General features: G+C 52.0%; 9 protein-coding genes across 9 annotated transcripts; 7 read left to right on the top strand and 2 right to left on the bottom strand.

The window, feature by feature from the left end:
• Positions 1–211: 211 nt before the first annotated feature.
• Z520_05639 (uncharacterized protein) lies at positions 212–1,795 on the top strand (the record flags this gene model as incomplete). Its single annotated transcript, XM_016776142.1, has 2 exons — positions 212–1,437; positions 1,498–1,795. 2 exons carry the CDS (start codon positions 212–214, stop codon positions 1,793–1,795), a joined length of 1,524 nt encoding a protein of 507 aa, XP_016632461.1.
• Positions 1,796–2,509: 714 nt separating this feature from the next.
• On the top strand, positions 2,510–4,285 carry Z520_05638 (uncharacterized protein; the record flags this gene model as incomplete). The annotated part of the gene is made up of 1 exon (XM_016776141.1): positions 2,510–4,285. One exon carries the CDS (start codon positions 2,510–2,512, stop codon positions 4,283–4,285), a length of 1,776 nt encoding a protein of 591 aa, XP_016632460.1.
• A 688-nt stretch (positions 4,286–4,973) lies between these two features.
• Positions 4,974–5,666, bottom strand: Z520_05637 (uncharacterized protein; the record flags this gene model as incomplete). The annotated part of the gene is made up of 1 exon (XM_016776140.1): positions 4,974–5,666. The coding sequence occupies one exon, from the start codon at positions 5,664–5,666 to the stop codon at positions 4,974–4,976; it is 693 nt and encodes a 230-aa protein (XP_016632459.1).
• A 641-nt stretch (positions 5,667–6,307) lies between these two features.
• Positions 6,308–8,809, top strand: Z520_05636 (uncharacterized protein; the record flags this gene model as incomplete). Its single annotated transcript, XM_016776139.1, has 2 exons — positions 6,308–6,706; positions 6,755–8,809. 2 exons carry the CDS (start codon positions 6,308–6,310, stop codon positions 8,807–8,809), a joined length of 2,454 nt encoding a protein of 817 aa, XP_016632458.1.
• A 632-nt stretch (positions 8,810–9,441) lies between these two features.
• Z520_05635 (uncharacterized protein) lies at positions 9,442–10,618 on the top strand (the record flags this gene model as incomplete). Its single annotated transcript, XM_016776138.1, has 2 exons — positions 9,442–10,162; positions 10,218–10,618. The coding sequence occupies 2 exons, from the start codon at positions 9,442–9,444 to the stop codon at positions 10,616–10,618; spliced, it is 1,122 nt and encodes a 373-aa protein (XP_016632457.1).
• Positions 10,619–11,902: 1,284 nt separating this feature from the next.
• On the bottom strand, positions 11,903–13,381 carry Z520_05634 (uncharacterized protein; the record flags this gene model as incomplete). The annotated part of the gene is made up of 4 exons (XM_016776137.1): positions 11,903–12,611; positions 12,660–12,859; positions 12,907–12,960; positions 13,010–13,381. 4 exons carry the CDS (start codon positions 13,379–13,381, stop codon positions 11,903–11,905), a joined length of 1,335 nt encoding a protein of 444 aa, XP_016632456.1.
• Positions 13,382–13,991: 610 nt separating this feature from the next.
• Positions 13,992–18,453, top strand: Z520_05633 (uncharacterized protein; the record flags this gene model as incomplete). The annotated part of the gene is made up of 7 exons (XM_016776136.1): positions 13,992–14,033; positions 14,320–14,589; positions 14,659–14,955; positions 15,289–15,391; positions 15,449–15,490; positions 15,558–15,743; positions 15,800–18,453. 7 exons carry the CDS (start codon positions 13,992–13,994, stop codon positions 18,451–18,453), a joined length of 3,594 nt encoding a protein of 1,197 aa, XP_016632455.1.
• A 629-nt stretch (positions 18,454–19,082) lies between these two features.
• Positions 19,083–19,898, top strand: Z520_05632 (uncharacterized protein; the record flags this gene model as incomplete). The annotated part of the gene is made up of 1 exon (XM_016776135.1): positions 19,083–19,898. The coding sequence occupies one exon, from the start codon at positions 19,083–19,085 to the stop codon at positions 19,896–19,898; it is 816 nt and encodes a 271-aa protein (XP_016632454.1).
• Positions 19,899–20,223: 325 nt separating this feature from the next.
• On the top strand, positions 20,224–22,394 carry Z520_05631 (uncharacterized protein; the record flags this gene model as incomplete). Its single annotated transcript, XM_016776134.1, has 3 exons — positions 20,224–20,271; positions 20,341–20,604; positions 20,655–22,394. 3 exons carry the CDS (start codon positions 20,224–20,226, stop codon positions 22,392–22,394), a joined length of 2,052 nt encoding a protein of 683 aa, XP_016632453.1.
• Between the last annotated feature and the right edge of the window lie 230 nt (positions 22,395–22,624).

Here is a 22,624-nt window from a genome sequence, read left to right as displayed (position 1 = left end):
TGTTCTTCATAATGCTTGAGAGAGCTGTCAAATTGAGACCCATGTTCTTAGGACAATGGACCTCGTGCATTGTGTGTCGACGCCAGAGAAAAGCTAGGTTGACTCGCTAAACCTGTGGCAAGGCTGCGCGTCATCCTATTTCTCGAGTGCGAATTGCTTGTCTTGAAAAAATACACTTCGTGTTTAAAGAAGGCCTCTCCAAATTCTGAGCATGGAAGAAAATAGCTCGGATCATACCCTACAGTCAGACCGTGCAGGGAAGGACGAACAGCGAGAGAAGCAATACAATGACTCTGGGCATGAAAAGGATGAGAACCAAGCGCCAGGTGGGACAAACCACGATGAAGAGAAAAATTCGCCAGAGCCTCCTCCTTTACCGATCGGCTTCTTCGACCCGTCACTGAAGGCTGTGCGTAAGGAGGTCGCGATGAAATGGGCCCTTACAGTCCTGATGCTCTTCTGCTTCATCCTTTGCGTTCTTTCACTCTACTGGGCTGTCCTTTTCCATGTGCCGCAGAACTTATCGGCTCTGACTGTGGCCGTGGTCAGCTTTGATGGCAGGGTACCGCCCTACGAAGGTACGACGCCCTTGGTGGGAGAGGTCGTCGAACAGCTGGCACGGGAACAGGCTTCCCTTCCTGCTTATGCACTGGGGTACAGGATCGACCCTCCAGAGAAATATGGTGGTGAACCCCTCGCAGTGAGACAAGCCGTCTACGATGAGCATGTCTGGGCCGCCATCATTGTCAATGCCAACGCCACAGCACTTCTCCAACGAGCTGTCGCCACTGGAAATACCACCTACTCTCCCCTTGGGGCCTGTCAGATCATCGTCAACTCAGCCCGAGATCAGACAACCTATGGCGACTACATCAACCCTCAACTGTTTGACTTTGAAATCAACGTGGCGTCAGTGTTTGGAGAACGCTGGATCAGGAACGTCCTGTCCAACAGATCGCTCGATGCAGCCACGTACTCTCGTGCGCCACAAGCATTAAACCCGGCAATTGGCTTCTCATTTTTCGACCTCCGGCCCTTCATGCCTGCACAGGCCACGCCGGCCGTCACAATCGGCCTCATCTACCTCATCATCATTGCATTCTTCTCCTTTTCCTTTTTTCTACCGGTCTACACCAAGTTTCTCATCCCGAAGGGTCATGCACCCCTCCACTTTTGGGAACTTGTTCTCTTCCGTCTCTTTATGACGACTGCCGCTTATCTCCTAATGTCACTGGCTTACTCGTTGGTGTCACTGGCATTTCTCATTCCTTTCTCCAATGGCTATCCGCACAACGACACCACGATGGCCAAAAACCCGGATGCCTACGGACGCGCAACATTTGTGGTGTATTGGATGCTGAACTGGGTGGGAATGTATGCGTTAGGGTTGGCCAGTGAAAATGTCACCATGATCATTGGGCAGCCGTGGACTGCTTTGTGAGTTCCCAATTTCTCCTCGTGTTAGATACAAATACCAGCGCTAACGTCGCATCCAAGGTGGCTCATCTTTTGGGTTATATCCAACGTCTCGACTGCCTTTTATGCGATTCCGTTGGCGCCAGGTTTCTTCCATTTTGGCTACGCCTGGCCCTTATATCATATTGTTGAGGCCAGTCGCACAATTCTATTTGACACACACAGTCGGATCGGCTTGAATTTTGGCGTGCTGTTCGCATGGTGCGCGGTGAATACTGCGTTATTCCCCCTGTGCTGTGTCTTTATGCGCTGGAAGACCAACAAGGAATTGATGAGAACGAGCCCTCGGAGGAAAATTCAATACTTGGTTGATGGGTAGATCTAGAGTTTCATGCCGAAAATCCAGACTGTCGAAGTGGACACAACCTGCGACTCTTCTTTCTAAGGATTCTTTGATCGTGGCAAAGCCCACGCCGATTCCTCCAAGAGAATAGATCCACATCATAATTGTATGATGGAGGCATCGCACTTAGCCGTTGCACGCTTGTTTCGCTTGTCATTGCAACGGCCAAACTCTCGGACAAATTCCTCTCGCGCTCCCCGCAATCCTTCTTCAAATGTACCGTAAAGATCTACGGCCTCGCGTCCTTGTGTCTCTTCCCTTCTAGACCTCCATCTTCAAATCTCCCCTTGACGATTCTAATTGGCCTGACGGTTGTAGCTGCACAGCCTAAAATGGCAGGGTAAAATACTTCCTGTTGCAATATGCACCGCTAACACGTCAGGTCCTGATTTCTCCGAATAAAAGTTCGACAGCTACACCATGATCTCACGCCCTTGACATGAGATAGAATTCACCTAGAACTCATCCAGAAGGCGGTCCGTTCCTCGTGATCATGTGAACTCGTTTTAAAGGTATTTACTGTTCATCCCCAGTCAGAGCGATTTGTTCTGCAGTCTGTGTCGTCTCTCGCTCTCGTGCTTTTGAATTTACACTCTCTCTTCTCTTCGTCCCGTATCTCTGCATCCATACTTTCTCATTCCAGGGGAATTCCGCTCGAGCTCTTGATTTTTGAAGTATCTGATCTAGGACATGTCTGCGCCGAAGCCCAACTGGTGGAAAGCCAGCACCTGCTATCAAATCTGGCCTGCTTCGTACAAGGACAGCAATGGCGACGGAATCGGTGACATTCCCGGCATCATCAGCACATTGCCATACCTGAAAGATCTCGGGGTGGAGACAATATGGCTGTCACCCATGTACAACTCGCCGCAGAAGGACATGGGCTACGACATTTCCAACTACGAGGACGTCTACCCGGCTTACGGGACGCTGGCCGACATGGACCAGTTGATCAGGGAATGCCACGACCGCGGGATGAAACTGATTCTGGACCTGGTCATCAACCACACCAGCGACCAACACGCGTGGTTCCAGGAGTCACGCAAAAGCAGGACCAACAAGTACGCCGACTGGTACGTCTGGCGGGATCCGAAAATCGATGTCGACGGCAAGAGACATCCGCCGAGCAATTGGCGGTCCATCTTTGGCGGCAGTGCGTGGGAGTACTGTGAAGAGCGGGACCAGTATTATCTCCACCTGTTCGTGAAGGAGCAGCCGGATTTGAACTGGGAGAACGAGGAGACCCGCAAGGCGATCTACAAATCCGCCATTGAGTTCTGGCTCGACAGGGGCATCGACGGGTTCCGCGTGGATGCCTGCAATTTGTACTCCAAGGACGTATCGTTCCCGGACGCGGTCACAAAGCTCCACGGAGAGGAATTCCAGCCCGCGGAAGAATTTTACGTCAACGGCCCGCGCATGCATGAATGGTTCAGGGAGCAACGCCAACAGGTCCTCGACAAGTACGGTGACATCTTGATCGTCGGGGAGCTGCCCGGGACGGAAGCGGCAGAGGTGTTGAAGTACGTCTCGGCCGAGGCGCGAGAGCTGAGCTGCGTCTTCGACTTCGACGTGGTCATGCTGGGGACCGCGACCGGCGGCGGCGGGAAAAAGCACCACACGGTGCGGCACACATTGCCGCAGTTCAAGGACGCGATTCGCAAAGTGCAGCACCTCACAAACGGCACGGACGCGTGGACGACGGTGTTCCTCGAGAACCACGACCAAGGGCGAAGCCTGACGCGGTTCGCGACGGACAAGCCGCAGTGGCGGGAGAAAGCGGCCAAGATGCTCGCGGTGCTGATGTGCACCCTCACGGGCACGCTGTTCATCTACCAGGGCCAGGAGATCGGCATGTACAACCACCCGGAACACTGGGGCATCGAGGAGCTGCGGGACATTGACTCGCTCAACGCCTACAACGACGTCAAGACCCGGCACAAGGGCGACCCGCTCTGGTTGCAGAAGGCCATGAAGGGCCTACAGCTCGTGGGCAGGGACAACGCCCGCCTGCCCGTGCAGTGGGACTCGTCCGCCAACGCCGGCTTCACCACGGCCAAGAAACCCTGGATCCGCGTCCACGACGACTATGAAGCCGTCAACGTCGCCGCGCAGCGCCACGACCCGGGCTCGGTCCTCTCCTTCTGGAAACGCATGATCGCCCTGCGCAAGAAACACGTCGAGCTCACCGTCTTCGGCACAGACTTCCAGGTCTGGGACTTTTTTGACCAGGACGTCTTCACCTTCACAAAGACACACCCGGACGGCGATCGCAGGTTGTTGGTCTTTCTCAACTTCTCCGACCACACTCAGCCCTTGCACTACCCGCACGGCCTGGAGGCTGTGGGCGTGAGCAAGGAGCTGTTGATCAGTAACCTCCCACAAGGCGAGGAGGTCGGTAGGTACTTGACCCCGTGGGAGGCGAGGGTGTATTTGGTCCAGGAGAGCGTTGTGAATGGCCATTAAGGGAGGAGATTTTACACCGACATCAAAAGCATCCAGGACGGTAAGACAATTCGTTAGAGCGATGGATATGCCGACATTCTCAAGACCTCAAGAAAATTGGATTTTTCTCATGTAATTTTGGCACAATATCCCTGAGCGGGAGAGTCTGATATATCCGAGATAATGGAATCGATTTTGAACGCTATCTATAGTATTAGTACATTTTGTATTAGGTACATGTTTCTGTATGACCGTCAAAGGTCAACAGATCTATCAGCTTCCCACAAACGAGGCGGGACCTCCACACGCTTCGTAAATCGGACACATATAGTACAATACCGCGCTGACTGGAGTGGAATCAGCAAGTCCACCTATTACCGGAGGACAACGGGGTCGGATAATTGTAAGCGCAAAGCAGCTCGCTTGGGCGCAATAGAGCGGAGACGGTTTTAGTCGGCGTTTTTCGACGTCGATGTGGATGTTGACGTCCTTCCAATTCTGATGAAAACGGAGTGGTGGCAAGGAAAAGCCGAATCCTCTAACAAGGCAGATTTTGAAGGTTGTCAATCTCTCGATCGGAGATTTAAAAGCTGTCGCGAGACTTGGGTGTGAATACCGCCCTTCCTGTCGTGTCCTGTGTCGACAGAAACACACCGCGAGGCATGAGATTGTCCAGTCGCATTCCGTGCCTTTTCACCCGAGGTTAATATCAGCCTTGTTGACTTGCTTGCTTTCCCTCGATCGGAGTGTGCACAGATTCAGTGCCATCCTCCCAAAACTCAAGATCCTCTTCGCCTTCATTGCCCACCATCTCACCCGGTCGGATGCCCAATCTTCCCTTCTTCAACAGTTTGGTGAAATCTTCGCCGGCCGCTGCTTTCTTCCTTAATATATCTTCAAGCGTCGAGCTCTTGTCTAAGAAGACTTTGAGGTGGTCGGCGATAACATGGCGGGCTTTGCAGGACGGACAGGTGACCAGAACCGTTCCGCGGTGGTAACCTTGTTTGGTGATGCGATGGGTGGATCGGTAGAGGCAAGGCTTGCAGGTAAAGCTCAGTTCGTAGGAAGGCTCGTCTCGCTCTTCTGCCGGCTGTGGTTTGGCTCCGGGCACAGACAGGGAAGAGTTGTATCGGTTGATCGGTGCGAATGGACGACGAGTTGAGGTTGGCTGTCGCCAGACCAGTGGGTTTGTCGGCGCGAGCGACGAAGCCCGCGAGTAATTCCTGATTGACCGGGACACAAAGGTGCTGCCAGCAGCTCTGCGCGCCACTTGTGACATTGATCGCATGGTGCCGCAAATTTCTTGAGAAAATGTGAACTTCGAGTCCGCGGAGAGAAATAATTTGAGGCAGTCGGCCGATGACGAAGGGTCGAGGGGGTCTCCTCCGAGGATGGCGACCATGGGAGGATGGGAGGATGGGTTTTTAATATTCCGATCCGCCTCCGATCCGATGTGGTGCCGACGCGAGCGGCTTCGTTGTGGATTGGCAACTGGCAGACAGAGGCCTTTGGCCAGCACAGTGGCGTCAAGTCGAGAGAATGAACGAGATTACCACGAATACCGCTTCTCTGTCTCTCTTTCGATCCATCCTTGGAGCTGGAAAACGTTGAGGGCAAGTTTGAATCGCCATCTGAAGAGACTTCCATTCCCCGTTGCCTTCCCGCGGCCACACTTTCTCCAAAAGCCTTCTCCACCACCTGCACCTCGAGTTAATATCTGCTCAGCCTCTTGGAAACAACCGCGAGCTTGAGGGCTGCCTTGGAGCAGGCAATGTGTCCTGCCCATCATGTTGGCTAAGAAAGGTGGCCCGAAGATCAGAGCCCCGAGAAGGGTATGTGCCTCACCCGTGAACCGGATTCTCAGACTGCGGTCCAGCTGGAGTTCACTGCCACCTTTGTTCATTCACCAAGCCGCAGACTGTTGATATTCCTGCCTCACTTTCCCATTCATGTTCACTCTCTCTATTTTGCCAATACTAGGCCCAGATTCAGTTTGCACTCGCCTCTGTCAAGCAAGGCCTTGGGTCTCGGTCACCTGCTAACATGCCCCGCTGCCAGGGTCTGACGAAGGACGACGTCGACTTCGATTCAACATGGAACACTTTATCCACCGCTTTTCAAGAGATCTTCGCCAAGAACGCATCCAAACTCTCCTTCGAAGAACTCTTCCGCAATGCATACAAGCTGGTCTTGAAGAAAAAGCAGGACATGCTGTACGACAGGGTCGTACAACTGATAGAGACGTGGCTGCGGGAAAATGTGCGGATGAAGATACACAACCTCATAACACCTGCTCTCTTGGCTGATCGCTTGGATCAAAATGTTACCATTGTGTCCGAGGAAGGTAGAGTCGCTGGTGAGAGGTTTATTAGGGCTCTGAACGACGCCTTTGCCGACCATCAACTCTGTACCGGGATGATTACCGACGTTCTTATGTACATGGTTTGTGGCCTCGACTTTTTCCCCGTTGCGCTGATATGATGCTTATAGCCCAAGCAGGACCGCATGTTTTCTCAAGAACAGAAGAGACCGTCGACTTTTGCCGCTTCGATGGCGCTGTTTCGAACCCAGGTCCTCAACACTCCCTTGGATGGTGATCCGAAAACCTCTGTTCTCTCCCTGTTGGAAACTGTTCTTCTCGACATGATCAGGTCGGAACGAAAAGGTGAAATCATTGACCGACCGCTGGTTCGTGCTTGTTGCTACATGCTAGAGGGGCTCTACGAAACATTCGCCGAGGAAGAATCCAGCAAACTCTACCTCACGTCATTTGAGCCCAAGTTTCTCCAAACGAGTCGAGAATTCTACACGAGCGAAGGCCAAACATTGTTGGTTGAGGCTGACGCAAGTACATTTTGCACCCACGCAAGAAAAAGGTTGGCAGAAGAACAAGAGCGCTGCCAGCAGACCATCTCCCCAATTACAGAACAGAAAATCAAAGCTGTGGTGGAGAAGGAGCTTATATCTGCTCATATCCGCGATGTCATCAACATGGAGGGTACCGGGGTGCAGAGTATGCTGGACAGTGACAAGGTCCAAGATCTTACCAATGTCTTTGAGCTCATCAGCAGAGTGGACCCGCGGAAAACCGCGCTGAAGGATGTGGTCAAGAAGCGTGTGATAGAACTCGGGATGGATATCAACAAGGCTGCGAATGTGATCGGTGATGCCGCGCCTGCACCGAAAGCCGCTCAGAAAGCTGTTGCCGACAGTAGAGGCATTCAGCAGGAGAAGGCGCTGAGCCAACAGACCCAGGCCGCCATCGTGTGGGTGGAGCAGATTCTAGCCTTGAAGGCCAAGTTCGACGCTCTCTGGATTCAAGCGTTCCAGAGAGATACAGTACTAGAGAAAGCTCTGGAGAATTCATTCCAGGATTTCATCAATATCAACGAGCGCAGCGCCGAGCATCTGTCTCTCTTTCTTGATGAATATCTGAAACGGGGCGGTAAGGACAAGAGCGATGCTGAAGTCGACACAATACTTGACAACGGCATCTTGCTTCTCCAATACCTGGCGAACAAAGACACGTTCGAGACATACTACAAGAGACACATGGCCAAGCGCCTTCTGATGAAGAAATCGGTCAGCCGGGAAATGGAGCGCCAGATGCTCTCAAAGATGAAGATGAAGATCGGAAACCAGTTCACCCAAAAGCTCGAGGGCCTTATCAGGGACACCGAGACTTCGGACGATCTCAACATGAAATACAAGGAATACGTCAATCAACTTGGCGACCCCGATCCCAAACGCGTTGAGCTGGACTGCAGGGTCTTAACCACCACTATCTGGCCATTTGAAACGCTCAACAAGCCTGACGATAATGCTTCCAGGACCGATTGCAAGTTCCCAGCTCCAGTCGAACAGGTACGGCAAAGATTCCAGAAGTTCTACCTTGATAAGCATACAGGTAGAAAGTTGACATGGATGCCCGGTCTTGGTGACGCTGATATGAGAGCTACATTCACGACTGGTGGCAAGACGCGACGATACGAACTCAACGTTTCGACCTACGCGATGGTTATTCTCATGCTCTTCAACGATCTTCCACTCGGGGAATCTCTTACCTTTGAGCAGATTGCGGCCGAGACCAATATTCCAAAGCCTGATCTCATCCGCAACTTGCAGTCTCTGTCGTTGGTTAACAAATGGAGAGTTCTCCGGAAAGAGCCTGTGACGAAAGACGTCAAGTCATCAGACAAATTCTTCTTCAATGAAGACTTCACTAGCCAGTTTCTCAAGATCAAAGTGAGCGTGGTCGCAGGCGGCGGCGGCAATCGGGTCGAGAACCACGAGGAGCGGCGTGCGACTCAAAAGCGAACAGAAGAAGAGCGTGGAATCGTCATCGAGGCCGCGATCGTCCGTATCATGAAGTCACGCAAGAGTTTGTCGCATTCGCAGCTCATGACGGAGACTCTCGCCCAGATTTCATCACGTTTCCAACCGGATGTGAATATGATCAAGAAGAAGATCGAATCACTGATAGAGAAGGAATACTTAGAGAGGGGCCCCGATCCAGCAAAACCTTCGTACAACTACTTGGCGTGAGAGGAATGATTCTAAGCGTCTGCGTTCCGTTCATCGGTTTCTCGCAGTGGCGCATACAGGGCAGGACTATGTTTGGAGGATTTGGATGGCATGATTCTATGATGGGACGATAGCCAATGACATATGCATGGAGCACTCAAGGATGGCAGGGAACAAGCATCGGCATGGCGCATGGTCGACCAGTCAACGTCGATGTCTTCGACTTTGAGCGGCAAAGGACGAGACTCTGGCTGAGGTTGGAAGAGCTGAACGAGCTTTCAACTTGAGATCCATACAAGGAAACATGGGGAAATTTCACAGCCTAGTGCATCGATGAGCGCCTATACTACTTTCATCTCTAAAGACTAGGAATTCTGAAAGAGATACAAGTATGAGGAGACGCAGGTTCCGTGTAATTCTATCTCGACTGTTCTAGTGTAGCTGTTGCGGCGCATTAATCTAGGTTCCTCTTGCAAAGATCATGCATGATGTGAATGAGGACAAAGTGAAGGAGTACTTCACTTGGTCACCCACACGCGTTTTCACTTCCACCTCCTTTTCTCCCTCATTTTCAAAACTCTTTTGCTGCTTCAGCTTCACCACTATTTCTTTGAATCTCCTCCGAACCGGCTCACTTGGTGAACCTCGAAAAAATGGCGACTGCCAGTTCAAACTCCAGTGTCTCTCGTCCTTCGCAGTGGTCTTGGTATCTTCAAGAGCCTCGAAGCACCATTTACGACCCTCATGGCGACGTCCTCTTAGTCCTGAGCAAGACAATCGCTCCATCTGATTCCGACCCTAACGCCGAGACGCCTACCACCAAAAAGGGCAAAGATGCGCAGCGCGAAACTCCTGCTGGGCAGCACCATGGATCATCGCCTGCGGAGGCACTGACCGCCCAAAATATTCAAGAGATCGAAGTCAAGGTGTCCTCAAAACATCTTTCGCTGGCGTCAAGGGTGTTTCATACCATGTTCAATGGCAAATTTCGGGAAGGTGTCGCGCCGGAGGTTGATCAGTTGACAAGAGTACCGCTTCCTGAAGACGATGCCGACGCTATGATGATTTTGCTTGGTATCATACATGGACTGAACAGAAGCGTGCCTCTCGAAGTTGAACGCACGTTGTTTTTGGCGATCGTGGTTCTCATTGATAAGTACGAGCTTCAGGAGGCTACCGGAGTGTACACCAATCTCTGGTTCTCTGAACTCTGGTGGAAGCGCGAAATTCGGGCTGTATGTCTCGCAGATTGGATTTTCACTTGCTGGGTTCTCAGGAAGCCACTTGAGTATCTTCAACTGACCAAATCTGCTATTCTCGGATGTACTTCTCGCTTTGACGAAAATGGCCTTCCATTTCCGCCCACGATTCCCGGTAAGTACGTCCCTTAGCTCTAGCTTTCAAGCCATCTGACAGTGCACGCCTAAAGCCAAGATCGAATCGAGTCGACTATCGGTCATCGAAAGCATGCTCACCTACCTGAACGAGACCCTTGGACGTTATCTGGGTGAAAAGCAGCAATGCCCACGAGACGCAAAGTGTGACGCTCTTGTCTTCGGTGACCTTGCCAAGAAGTTGAAGATCAAAGGCCTCTACCCTGTTCCCGAGGCTGCTGCTCTGGACATATCCATCAATGTGCTTTTCGCGCAAATACTTACACTTGAAGTCCGCTCATTGTGTGAGATAAATGCTACACCAAAGCCGCCACCACATTATGGAGGTCTGATGCCAGATCCGCCTTCTTGCGGTGTGAGAAAGGGCCTTGAAAGCAAAATGTCCCTCCTCGGATGCCTCGTCTGCGGTCTGACGTTGCCTCCCTTCACACCTTGAATAGAGGCCGTAAGGACAGTGCTGCACAGACCAAGTTTTCAATCTGTACGACAAGAACAACCTCGACACGCTGTTGGCTCGAGCGAGAGGAATGCAAGCGTGCCGGTTTGCAAAAGGGCTCGATGCTGTCTTTCAGATATCCTTGGTTAGGTAATGGGTGCCCAAACTTATTCCATACCCCCTATCAACCGTGGGATAGCATCACCTTGTTTCTCGTCTCCGAATGTTGGACAAAGTGGAGAGACGTTTATTAGCGATAGTGCCCTCGAGGTGTTTCAGCTCCCGGGGCCTGCCTGTTCTCTGCCCAAACGAGCGCTTCTTTGGCGTCTTCCAGCGCAGTTGGATCGAGCGCTTATGCCTGCTGGATTCAACTCATGGTGAAGAACAAGACGCCGTCTACAAGCTGAGCGCTTCGAAAGAGAAATGGCAGAAGTGAGCAGGTTTCACCGTAACAAAGCTCGGCCTGATAGCGCGGCTACTGGACAATCATATTGCATGGAGTCAGCAGCATGGACTGCAGACGCGGTGGCAGATACCAAATGCGGCGGTCAAGGAGCTACGGGAATGTACGTACCTATGTTCATTCTTGAGACTTCGATAGACAAGGTACGAAGAAGGGACATCTACTCAAAAGAGATTCAAGCTCGCGTCGAAATTCTAATTACTGGCAAGTGAAATTATACTTTCGCTAGGTAGAGGGAAGTCCCAGTAGGGGCGGGTCTTGCGGCTAATAAAGCTAAAGGTGTGGATACCTCGATAGACACCTTGTACTATGTACTAGCAGTGTGGGTAGAACAGCCAGCCCAGAGGTTATGGTATATCCATCTACTCATACATAGTACCTATGTACATAGGTAGTATCCGGGAACCGGTATGGGGAAGATCAGGACGAGAACCATCGAGGTATATCAAGGGAATGGCTCCCTTGGTGGATACGATCATATACAACTCAACTGTGGGAGATGACGCTATACTATGCCGTGCCATCCTGTGCCGTGCATGGCACAACTCCCGTCCAGGGGACGAATATCCCGAACATCCCCGAATAAGGCAGATTCCTGCACCTGCCACCCTATGGGCCGATCAAGCTGGCCCAGATCCGGTTGATCATACCAGGCACTCCGTCCATATCAAAGTACGTGATGGCGTATGCTGACACCATGAACCGTCCCGACTCCTGTACTCGTCCTATTGCATTGATGTAATTTCGCTGCATGTCGTGTTTGTTAATGTGATGATGCTTCACTCTTTCCTTTTGTTTTGGGGACTTGATTCTTTTGTACTTCATCGCCTCGAACCCTTTCTCTTCTGTTTTTCATCCGCAGCCGTCCCTTTTGTCCGCGGAGGTAATGACGACGTAATTGGAGGCCGTGCGGTCTGGGAGGGAGTCTCATCTGCGGGCTCTGTCAAGGCCCTAGGCACATCACTGAGATCATCACGCGAGGATTCTCGTCCATCGTTTCTGTCTGCGACCGGCGGTTGGGTTTCTCTTCTCCGACTTATGGGGATGTAGTTAGCCCCACTAGCGCCTTCTTCTAGACTGTGTTGACCTGCACTGCTGTACATGTCATGCAAAAAGTTAACATTTTGCCGCTTCTCAATAGCCCTGGTGGTGGCATATGACCGGCTCTCAGAGCTGGGATGTTCGTCGGCGTCATCCTCATTGCTATTCTCGCCGCCAGCACGTGATGATCTGTAGCTCCTCGCTTGTGTTCTTTCTGACATGAGGCCAATCGGGGTCCACGGTGCGTCTTGAGAAGGACGAATAGGTAGCTGTTCTCTGTCAGTGCGACTCATCGGAGGCATGACCCCGGTCTGCCCTCTTTGCGGACGTGGTAGGCCTGGAGCGCTATGGGGGGGAGTGAACAAATGCAGAGGGAACGCGCTTGCTGTAGAGGTCACAGGTGAGCCCGACCCTGCGCCAGCTGATTCTGAGGTGCCCTGTCGAGCTTGCGTGTACGCTTGAGTTGTTTCGCCTTGTGACGAATATCTCCTGACTGTTAGATAGGTGGGTGCATTTGAGAGCAGCTGGTGAACTTACGATGGGTACCTTGCAGATGACACGGCGGTAGAATAGCTGGAGCTTGCCTGAGTCCCTACCGCACCTGCTGATGGGAGAGCTATCTGTGTTTCTGAAGGCCGTCTGGACCTTAATGCGCCGGAGAGTGGTGCTCTCTCGGTGCAGGGATGACCTGTGTCGTCCTGATATCGACTTTCTTGCTGCAGATACTCGACGATCGCCTTGTGATTTTAGCAAAGAACACAACTTTCTGTTCTCTACGGCGTACCTTCCACGGATAATTTCGTCTGTGTGCCCGAATCAGCCAGCCTTCCTGGTCGTTCTAGGTGAAATGAGCAGGCGTCACAAAGAAGTCATGTGTGTGCACTCACTAGCTCATGCTCCCATATTTGAGCTTCCTTGACAAAATAGATCTCTCTCAGACGCTTCAGAACGTCGTATCTTATTCCATCTCTTGGTATAAAATAATCGCCTTGACGGTTCATGTTGGGATCCGCATCGGTACCTGCGATACGCTTCAGGTATTGTCTACGGGTCTCTGGAGACTTTCCGTCGCGGACGTCGCTGCCGGAATAAAAGACTTGTCGCTCCCTGTCATAGTAACCTTCGTCGCAATGGCAGGACGCCGTATTGAGGTCGTCGCCTAGCTGATGTCGAAGCTTGCACCCACTGGGGCAGTTGATAGGATCCCCCGCAGTGGACGGGCCTTCCCGTCGCCCGCCACTGGATGGCGAGTCTGCCATCTTCAATTATACGCAGGGAGGCAAGATGAGTCAATTGAGACGTGAAAGAGTATAGATGGATTTTGTGAAAGTCTGGTGATTCTGATTCAGTTTGGAACAGCGAAGCAAGCTCAAACTATCTCCAAATGCGCGCGGATAATAGACCAGCTCGACAGACCTCAGGGGCAACCGCGAAAAGGCGCAGTTGAGGCTCTCAAGCCCGAAATGACGCTTGTTGGCATTGGTGATTGGAGCAGCTTCCGTCCCTGGTAGGCAATGTTGGGCAGCAGTGAAGGGCGTGAACCAACCACGGAAGGGATCAAGGACATTCTGCCTTGCAGCCAATGCAGCCAGTGGGACGTTGCAGAGACACTCGGAATACGAGATCAGAAGCACAGTCTGGTCGGTAGCCTCACTAGCCAGCGCCTTCAGGCACACTCATGGCAGCATCGGCCGTCCTGTAGGCAATGTAATAAGGGCTGAATGCTCGCAAAGAGCCTCACTAAATCAGCATAAAGCGTATGGTGTGCCAGCATTCAGGAAACCATGGCCTTCATCACCTTCCAACACGTCGACTGTGCCACACCCAAATTGTGGGCGATTCTGATTCCCCTCAGAAAAGCGACCAAAGATGCAGGACGTTGTCAACGAATGCTGGGTCAAGGCGGTTGATGTGAGTGTTACTTGTACCACCTTACCCCCTCTGCTCCGTTCGGTAGCGATCCTGAGGCCCTCTCTGTCTACATGGCGCAGCAATTGGCTACCTACCTAGGTACCAACCATGCCTCGGCCCAGAACATAAAACACGCTCACAGGCAGGGCTAACAGGCACCCAGCAGGGGCCTGTCCCTCGAGATGGGCCAGCACCCACACCGCTGCATGCGCCTAAACAGAGGGGCCCAGGTGATCAGTCAGGAGTCATCTTTTTGCTCACTGACCAACCTCGCCTGACCACATAGTACTTCAATGACCGCCTCACTCGGGATCGACAAAAGAAAGTAAAGCTTCAGGAGCTCGGCAAGAAGTTCAAGTGCTGCACCCTTGGAGAGCTGGCAAGAGAGATCGAGGCGGACAGACGACCAGACTGTGTCACCGACCAGGGATGGAAGAAGACCTTGCGCAGCATCATTCGCAAATTGCACGATTGTGCCGAAGTTGGTGATGTCCTTATAGCGCCGCAACCTCTTCCAGCTGCTGTGGTTTGGGGAACCATCCGTCTGTGCTTGCAGGTAAGAACTCAACGGACTCTGGAGAATGCTTTTCTGTCTCTGACATCCGACCGCGGCAATACGAAATAGTTGGGAGCCTCCTACATACAATTCCTGGACGATATTGGACAGCATTTGGTGGTGATTGTGGGCAGCACAGGTCTTTACGAACAAGTAGCACGCACCTTCAAGGACCATCCGGAAATCCTGGACCAAGTTGCGGTGTACTTTGCCCATATTCTCTGCTATCTGGTCCGCCTCGACATCCAGCTCTCTCGACGAAAAGTAGCTCAAGTCCTCAGAGGGAGTGTCTCGCCTAAGTTGAATCGTTGCTATAACGAGCTGCAGACGCTGGAGCTGCAACTGGACCAGCGAATCAAACATACAGTACGCCAAGGTGAGAGGATTCCCCGAAGGCCTTTTAAGGCTCAAAATCTGAGGGCGTGCGATCGATACAGGACAAGTTGTCCACCAAGCTAGAGCTGCCGACGAAAGAATTGCACAGGCAAAATTCCGTGACGGTACGTGCATTATTGCACCCTTATCCCAACCCAGCACTAGGTTGAAGCATCTCTGAGCTGTGCCAGCCTCACTTTTTGAAAGTGGTGGGGAGATTGTGGCTTTGGAGGGACAAGTGAACGTTGATTTGGCCAAGTCGCACGGGGTGCCACCCAACGCACAGGACTTTCTCCAATGACTAACGTGTCCAACTGCATTCAGAGCTTCGAGCAGCATATCAATTTCATTTTCGTCAAGCTCGAGAACAGACCGCTCTTCTACAGAATATCAGAGCCGACACTCATCAAACTCAGCAATGTGTGTAGTATAACGCCCGACGTTGGAGTTGGGGCTCACGCGACTGCGGCTGACTGTTCTTTAGCTATTCGCAAGCTGAAGTTACAGCACAACATTCAGGTCCGAGGTATGGCGTGATAAGAGCGGTCCACCTGGCAAAAGATCTGCCGACTGACGCGACACTTTTTGTAAAGATGCACAAGCAGTCGAAATGCTCCATAACACGGTGAAATGGCTAGAAATTGCGGCACCACTCTCCGAGCCTTCTACCGTCGAGCCTACTCCAGGAACGGGCGAATGGATCTTCTCGGATCCAACATGGATCAGGTGGAAGACAGCAACGGTCGACAGGTGGCCACTCTGGATAAAAGGGGATACTGGTCCAACGCTCCCTCTTAGCCTCGCGGATTGACTCCCTTGCTAACTTGGCCTGAAGGCGTAGGAAAGACAGTACTTGCTCATACGCTCGTCACCGCGCTCCGGCAAGAGACAGTGCTACTATTTCCCTTGGGCACCGAGAATCGTCGCCGGGGGGACCAAATCCGCCAACTATTCCTCTCCATGCTTCTGCGAATTTGCAGATCTGGACTTCTCCATTCATACCATGATATCGCTCCCTGGCTGGAAAAGGTGAAGAGATTTCGCTCTGCATTCGGGCACGCTGGCGAGTGCGGAACACAACAACTGGCTCAAATCACGCAAGAGATTGTTTCCTTTCTACCCCCTGTGACCCTGATCATCGATGCTTTGGATCAATGCAGCGAGTCCCAGGACAGCGAGCTTCTTGAACGCACACTAACAGCCATCTCTACCAATGTCCACCATTCGGTCATCCTAACGTCGAGGAAGCAGCCAATAATACAAAATTCATACATGATTGAGATGACGCCTGATAAGACAAAGTCCGACATCGAGCTATTTGCAAGACAAGAGATCTCGCGATACCGGGGGCTCCTCCAACCAATCCAAGACGATATCCTGCGTCGAATAGAGAGAGATTGCCTGGGAAGTTTCCTGTGGGTGCATCTGCTCTTGAACCATGTCCGTCAAGGACCCAGTCTTCAGACTCGAAGGCGGAAACTACTGACTTTCCCAACCGAACTTCAACGGGTTTACGAAGAAGTCATTCGGGAGACTGCTTGTAGCTTCGAAGAGCAAGACAAAACACGGCAAAAGCACATTCTCTGGGTGCTTGCTGCTGCGCGGGAGCCTCTGACGCTTCGGACCTTATTTTCCTTCATTGGCGGCCATGAAAATGAGGAGCTCATGGGGTCTCCTCGCAACGACGAGGACATGGCCGTGGATGTCGATGGTCTCTGCCATCCACTGGTGCGAGTTCGAGCACCTTATGTGTATCTAACCCACCCTACTCTCAAGGAATACATCTACAAAGACGCCAGGTCGGAAGGTCCTGACCTGTTCCTGGCCAAAAAATGTCTCGAAAAACTGAACAACGAGATGTACCAGTCTTGGAAAATTGCTTTACGGCTGCTGCGCAAGCATCTGTTGCCTCCTCATATGATCACGGGCAATGACGACCCCCAGCCGTTGAGAGAGTCGGTCCTTTACGAGTATGCAGTTCTTCACTGGCATGAGCACATGACGGCACTTCGAAGACCCCCGGACGATATCCTTGGTCTGCTTGCTCAATTTCTGCGAGGAATCCAGGCTGTCACCTGGTCCGAAAACCTGTTTGAGGCAAAGCATCAGAGTGGCCTTGCGCCACAATTGGAGGTACAGACTATGCTTAAAACTTGGTATGAGGGTCTTGACGAAGGCACACAACAGAAGATCCCCATAAAGGACTACTTCGTGAAGCCACATGAAAGACTGCAAAAAGAGTTGAAGGAGAAGGCACAAGATAATGTGGCTCCATATCTCCCATTCATGCGGCTCGGGCAATTCTTCAATCTGGGGGGCCGATCCCGATCAGACTGGCGAAAAGGGTTCTGGTACAAGGAGGCGGTGGCAGAAGGGCTTGAAAGTACTCTGGGCGCTCGACATCCACTCACGCTCCAAACGAAAACAAGTATGTTACAAGAGTTCTTTTGGCAAGGGCGATTTGTGGAGGCAGAGCAAGAGCTGTCAAGGGTTGCAGCTACACAAAGGGAGATTTACAACCAGGACAGTCTAGACGTCTATGTGACTGTGCAATTACTAGGTTATGCACAGTACTCTTGTGCGAAGTTCAATCAGGCCACGGCGAGCCTCATGGAGACCGAGGAGGGCTTCAAGCGCTTGCAAGGTGAAAATTCAGCCAATGGTCTGGTGACAAGACTTTATCAAGGGTATGTGCAGGAAAAACAGGGAAACCTAACCACAGCTCGTACGAATTATGACAAAATCCTCCGCGAGTGGAGTCCCATCGGGGGTGATGCTCATCCACTATGTATCATGTCGCGAACGGCGCTCGGCATGGTCTGCCGCAAATTGAAAGAGCACGCCACGGCGGAAGAAGCTCTGTTGGATGCTTGGAGGCAGAGACGACGAGTTTTCGGTGACGACTTGAATTTGACTGTCGATACTGCCCTGGCTCTTGCCCTTGAATATCGAGACAATGCGAAGCTGGCTCTTGCCAGACAAGTCCTGGACGCGATCAAATCTTCCGAGGTCTTTGCAGCTGACTTCGAGCGGACGTGTCAATTGCAGTACATATCGTCCCTGATAGAATTCGACCGTGGATATTACAACCGGCCGAGGATGGTTCTTCAGAGGCTCGTTGATCAGAGCACCGGTATCAGCAGGGAGGACAACAACAGGTCGCTGCTCTGGATACGTTTGACATTGGCAAATGTTCTCCGACAACATGAGCATCCAGACGAAGCTGCAGCATTATTCAGCGAGATTGTGGAGCCAATCGATGAGATTGAAAGACGCTTCTATTTCACCCCGGAACCTCCTGAGCGGTTAGAGATTGCGGAAAAGGCGCTGCGGCTTGTGCAACAGAGCCGACAAGGCGAGGCTAAAGCACTGCTCCAGGCGAACAAACTCCAATGGGTCCGTGAGCGTGACTTTGACATCTTACAAGGGGGCCCAATCACTGACACGGCCGTCGTCAAACCTGTCGTGACAATTGCAACGGAACCCTAGTTATATCACGAGAAGACCACATTGTCCTTGGCAAACAGAAAATTGCGAACAGAGGCTCGAAATTGAATGAAGGGTTGAAGAAAACCTCGCCGGAATGAGGTATTGGTCCCTGTTACTTTGGTGCATCCTGCGGTTAATGTTTCGGCGTCGAGGGGGGATTGAGACTGTATCAACTTCTCATAATACTCAGCGATGATACTTGAGGGCAAAAATAGATCGATGCGGTGTGGTTTGCCAGACGTAGAAAGTCCGTGCCGAACTTATTTGTGTTGTTATACTAGGTCTTGGGCTGGTGGTTTGCCAAGGGCTGGCCCGTTTTATATGCCACCGTCAGACGCGCCATTTTCGTGATTGAAGATTGATGTTAATACTGCATACCATTTGACCACATTCATCGTAAGAAAATCCAAATCACATCTACCGAATGTATGAGATCCGATTCTAGAGCAAGAGTTGAAGCGTCTAGGGGGTGTCAAGCATTCCCGTCTCTCTGCCTCTAAAATCTCAAGGTCCTGACACATTAGTTGCAGCCGTCCGTGGCCGCGTCGAAATTACCCCTACAGCCCAGACCAATTTTCGCCGTCGGCCGCAAACTTATCATTTCGCGGAGCCGACTATTCGCGGAAACAATGGACATTGATATCTCAGACATCCTCGCGGACGTTTCGCGCTCTCAGCCCTACTCAACAGCAACAAACTCATACTCTGTCAGCGACACCGACGCCTTCATAGACCACCAGCTCCTTACACGCGCATGGACATCGGAGCGCTGTGCACCTGATCTGCTCCCTTATCCTACAGAACTCATGAGTCGCGTAATGGCGCGCGTTCAAGCTCAAATATCGCGTATTGAAGATCTAGCCAGCGGAATGGACGGTGGTTCCTCGTCACTGTACCCAAATTCGATGGATGGGATCGTGGGTGGAAAGCCGACTAGCAGCACACAGAATGCCAACCTCATTCTCGCAATATTACAGACAGATCTATCACGGTCACAGTTCCTTGTAAGGAGTTTGTTGAGACAAAGACTCGCCAAGATGACCAAGTACGCTACTTATTACCTCACCCAACATCTCAACTCCGACACGAAGACGTCCACTATCATGTCGACATCGGAAGTAGCCTTCCTGAGACATCATCAAGCCCTGATAGGAGAACTTTACGATTCGAGTTTTCTGAACTCGCTTCCGACGGGCTTACAGAGGATGGATGACTCAAGCGGAGGGGTACCTATGATAGAGGGGCCAGACGGCTCAAAGGCTGTACTTGTGAGATGCTTAAGTGAGGGCACCTGGAATAATGAGCGGGATGTCGATGAGGCGAGGGACCAGGACCAGGAAGAAGGTGCTAGTGTAGTGCTGAGGATGAGGAGAGGAGAGGTCTGGGTTGTCAGGTGGAAGGACGTGAGGAAAGGCGTCCAGAGGGGAGAGGTTGAGTTGTTATGACAAGCAAATTTTACTTTCCGGGATGCGGAGTACTTGGTCCAGGACCAACCACGAGCAACGAGAAACGATGTCTGGCTCTAAGGATGCCCTCTAATGCTGGGGGAAAGTAAAGGAAATGGCAACGAGGCTGGCGCTCTCAAGGCCAGCACGTGACAAGGCTGAAATAGTCGCCAAGAACCCCAGCCTCGCCCAAAATCCTAGCCCCAGATTGATCGCGTCGCAGTTGCAGGCGCGCTCTGACCTGCAGCCTTTTTTGCACCACCACTTTAGCAGCAATTGATTTCCATGATATCAGCAGCCTTCCTCTAATTGCATTCGCTTCAGGATGAATCCGATGATGAAAGACCCCGCGGCCGGCATCCCGCCGCAGCTGGTGAGTTGCAAAATCCTCCTCACCTTGGATTTGGATTCCCTTTCCAGGACTGACTTGTACACACTCAAGCTGCCTCATCTGCATCTGGTCTCCAAATATCGCTACCCGATCACGAGCAACCCAGCCGTCGATACTATCGTTGGATACCTGCTGGAAGCGCCCAAGATTGTGCGCGACCTGCAGCCTATGCAATGGCAATTCCTTGACACTCCAGCGGACGGCACATTGATCCTCGAGTGGCAGCCGCTCGAATACCTGGGTACAAGCTATGCAAGTGACGGCTTCATCTGGGCAGATGTGGAACATGTCTACAAGTCCGAAGTCCGGGGATATGTAGGGGAAGCCTCTACCGTCTGCGGCCAGCGCTAATGGTGTCCGGACAGACTTTGGAAATGTTTCTGCAGAGAGCGGGCTTTCGAGCCACAGGCGAAATCATGGCCACGCACAGCAGAAGGCGATACCGGCTGCTTCCTGGGAACCCAGCTCATGGCCTCCCAAATCCCGATCCTAGCTTGTGGCTGACGCACTACTCAAAAGCCTCTCCGCGCGACCAAGTACCCGCCGCCAACATCCCGATCATGCCCCATGTTCATGCACTCCTCCAACAGCGTCGCATGATCCAGAGTCAAGGACAACTGCCCAGAAAAGAGTTTATGCTACACGACCGATCAAATTGGCCCACGATGCACTTGCCTCCGGGGGTAGCCAGAGGACCGGCTCAAGGCCAAATCCCTCCCGGCGTTGGTCACCGAAGAGGCGCGAGCATTACCCAAGACTCGACTGTGGAGGAAGAAGAAGATGTCTCTCGTGGTGACTTGCTTGATTTTATGGCCCCCAGAGATATCAGTCGAGTTCGCTACGAGCAACACCATGAATGGATGGAGGAGTTAATCGAGTCGCCGTATCCTACACTCTCCATCATCCCCAGTGAATTGGGTTTTGGAAAGAAGGGCCAGCTGGAAGAACTGACCAAAGATTTCTTCGATGCTCCTGTGTCGGTCGCGAAAGAATCGAGTAATGGACCACCGCCACGAGTTGGTAAAATGCCTGCTGGGCGAGCTGATGACTTCATCAAGCGCGCTTCTGAAAAACTGGCCAAAATGCAGGAAGAGTTGGAAGAAATGAGGAACAGACACGCTCGGAGAATGGAAAAGCTACGTCGGTCTACAGCATTGACGGCTGCTGAAAAGAAGCTACGAACAGTGGCGGATGTCTCAGAGAGACCAAATATCTCCAAAGACGAGTCCAATGGTGATGCCGACAATGTCCCGCGTGACGCGATTGACGATATCATGGAAACAGTAGAGTCGCATATGGGTCAGAAGCTGACAAGGACCACTACTGTGGCGCTAGTTTCAAGAGGAGGCTTGGAGGAGCGAAGCAAAGTCGCTGAAGTCCCAGCTCAACCTCAGGCTCCGGTTGTTACTTCGCCGCAAAAAGCTTCCCACCCTCTTCCCAACGTAGAGAATGCCAACACTCAACAACCGCAACAACCGCAGCCACAGCCACAGCCGGTTGTGAATACTGTCGAGGAGCCAAAGCAAGAGCAGCAGGATGTTTCTGTGGCCACCGGTGAGCAACAAAGCAGTGCGACTGCGGAAACACTACCTGCACCATCTGAAGCACAACCGGCACAGTCTACGGATACGGAGCAACGGCCTGAAGCAGATGCCAATCAACAAGCCGAAGAGCTTCCACAAATGGACGATATTGTCACGGACGTCAATATGGATGGGATGGATGACCAAGTCGACAATGTCAACCAAGACGCCGAGGAATGGGTCATGATTGGGGAAGACGGGGGTCAGAACGACATGGTGATTCCGGATCTACCAGATGAAGGTCAACAAGATGAAAGTTCAGCTGCGGCGGACGGGACCGCGGACCAGTCCAATGGCCAGAGCACCGATCAGCCACAGCAAGGTCAAGCTCAGGCGCCGGCGGATGGAGCACTGAACACTCCTGATTTCGGCATGGGAGGGGATTTTGACAATGTGGAAGTGGACACGGCTGGAGATGCGCTTGCAAGTTATGATAACGACGACGACCTGAATCTGGACGCCATGGAGGGCTCTGCATTTGGAGACGCCTTCCACCCCGAGGAGGACGAGGAGATTTCGTAGGACGAGTATGTCCCTCTGTTTCCGGCAGGGATTTGGTGAGGTTCTGGCTTGATTACTATAACTATTATGTATACCAGCGCTTTGATAAAGAAGAGGACCCAACAAGGATGGATCGGGATGGGTATTTGTGCCTGGTTCGGGCAAAGGGTGGTAGTGTGTAGATTATGGAGAGGAATTCCCACGTGCGCAGCGACATGGAAAAATATACGAGGGGATCAACTCGATCAACT

The sequence above is a fragment of the Fonsecaea multimorphosa genome (assembly GCF_000836435.1).
Source record: "Fonsecaea multimorphosa CBS 102226 unplaced genomic scaffold supercont1.10, whole genome shotgun sequence".
Taxonomy (NCBI): domain Eukaryota; kingdom Fungi; phylum Ascomycota; class Eurotiomycetes; order Chaetothyriales; family Herpotrichiellaceae; genus Fonsecaea; species Fonsecaea multimorphosa.
Note: the sequence above shows the minus strand (reverse complement) of the source record. Positions and strands in the feature narration are given on the sequence as shown.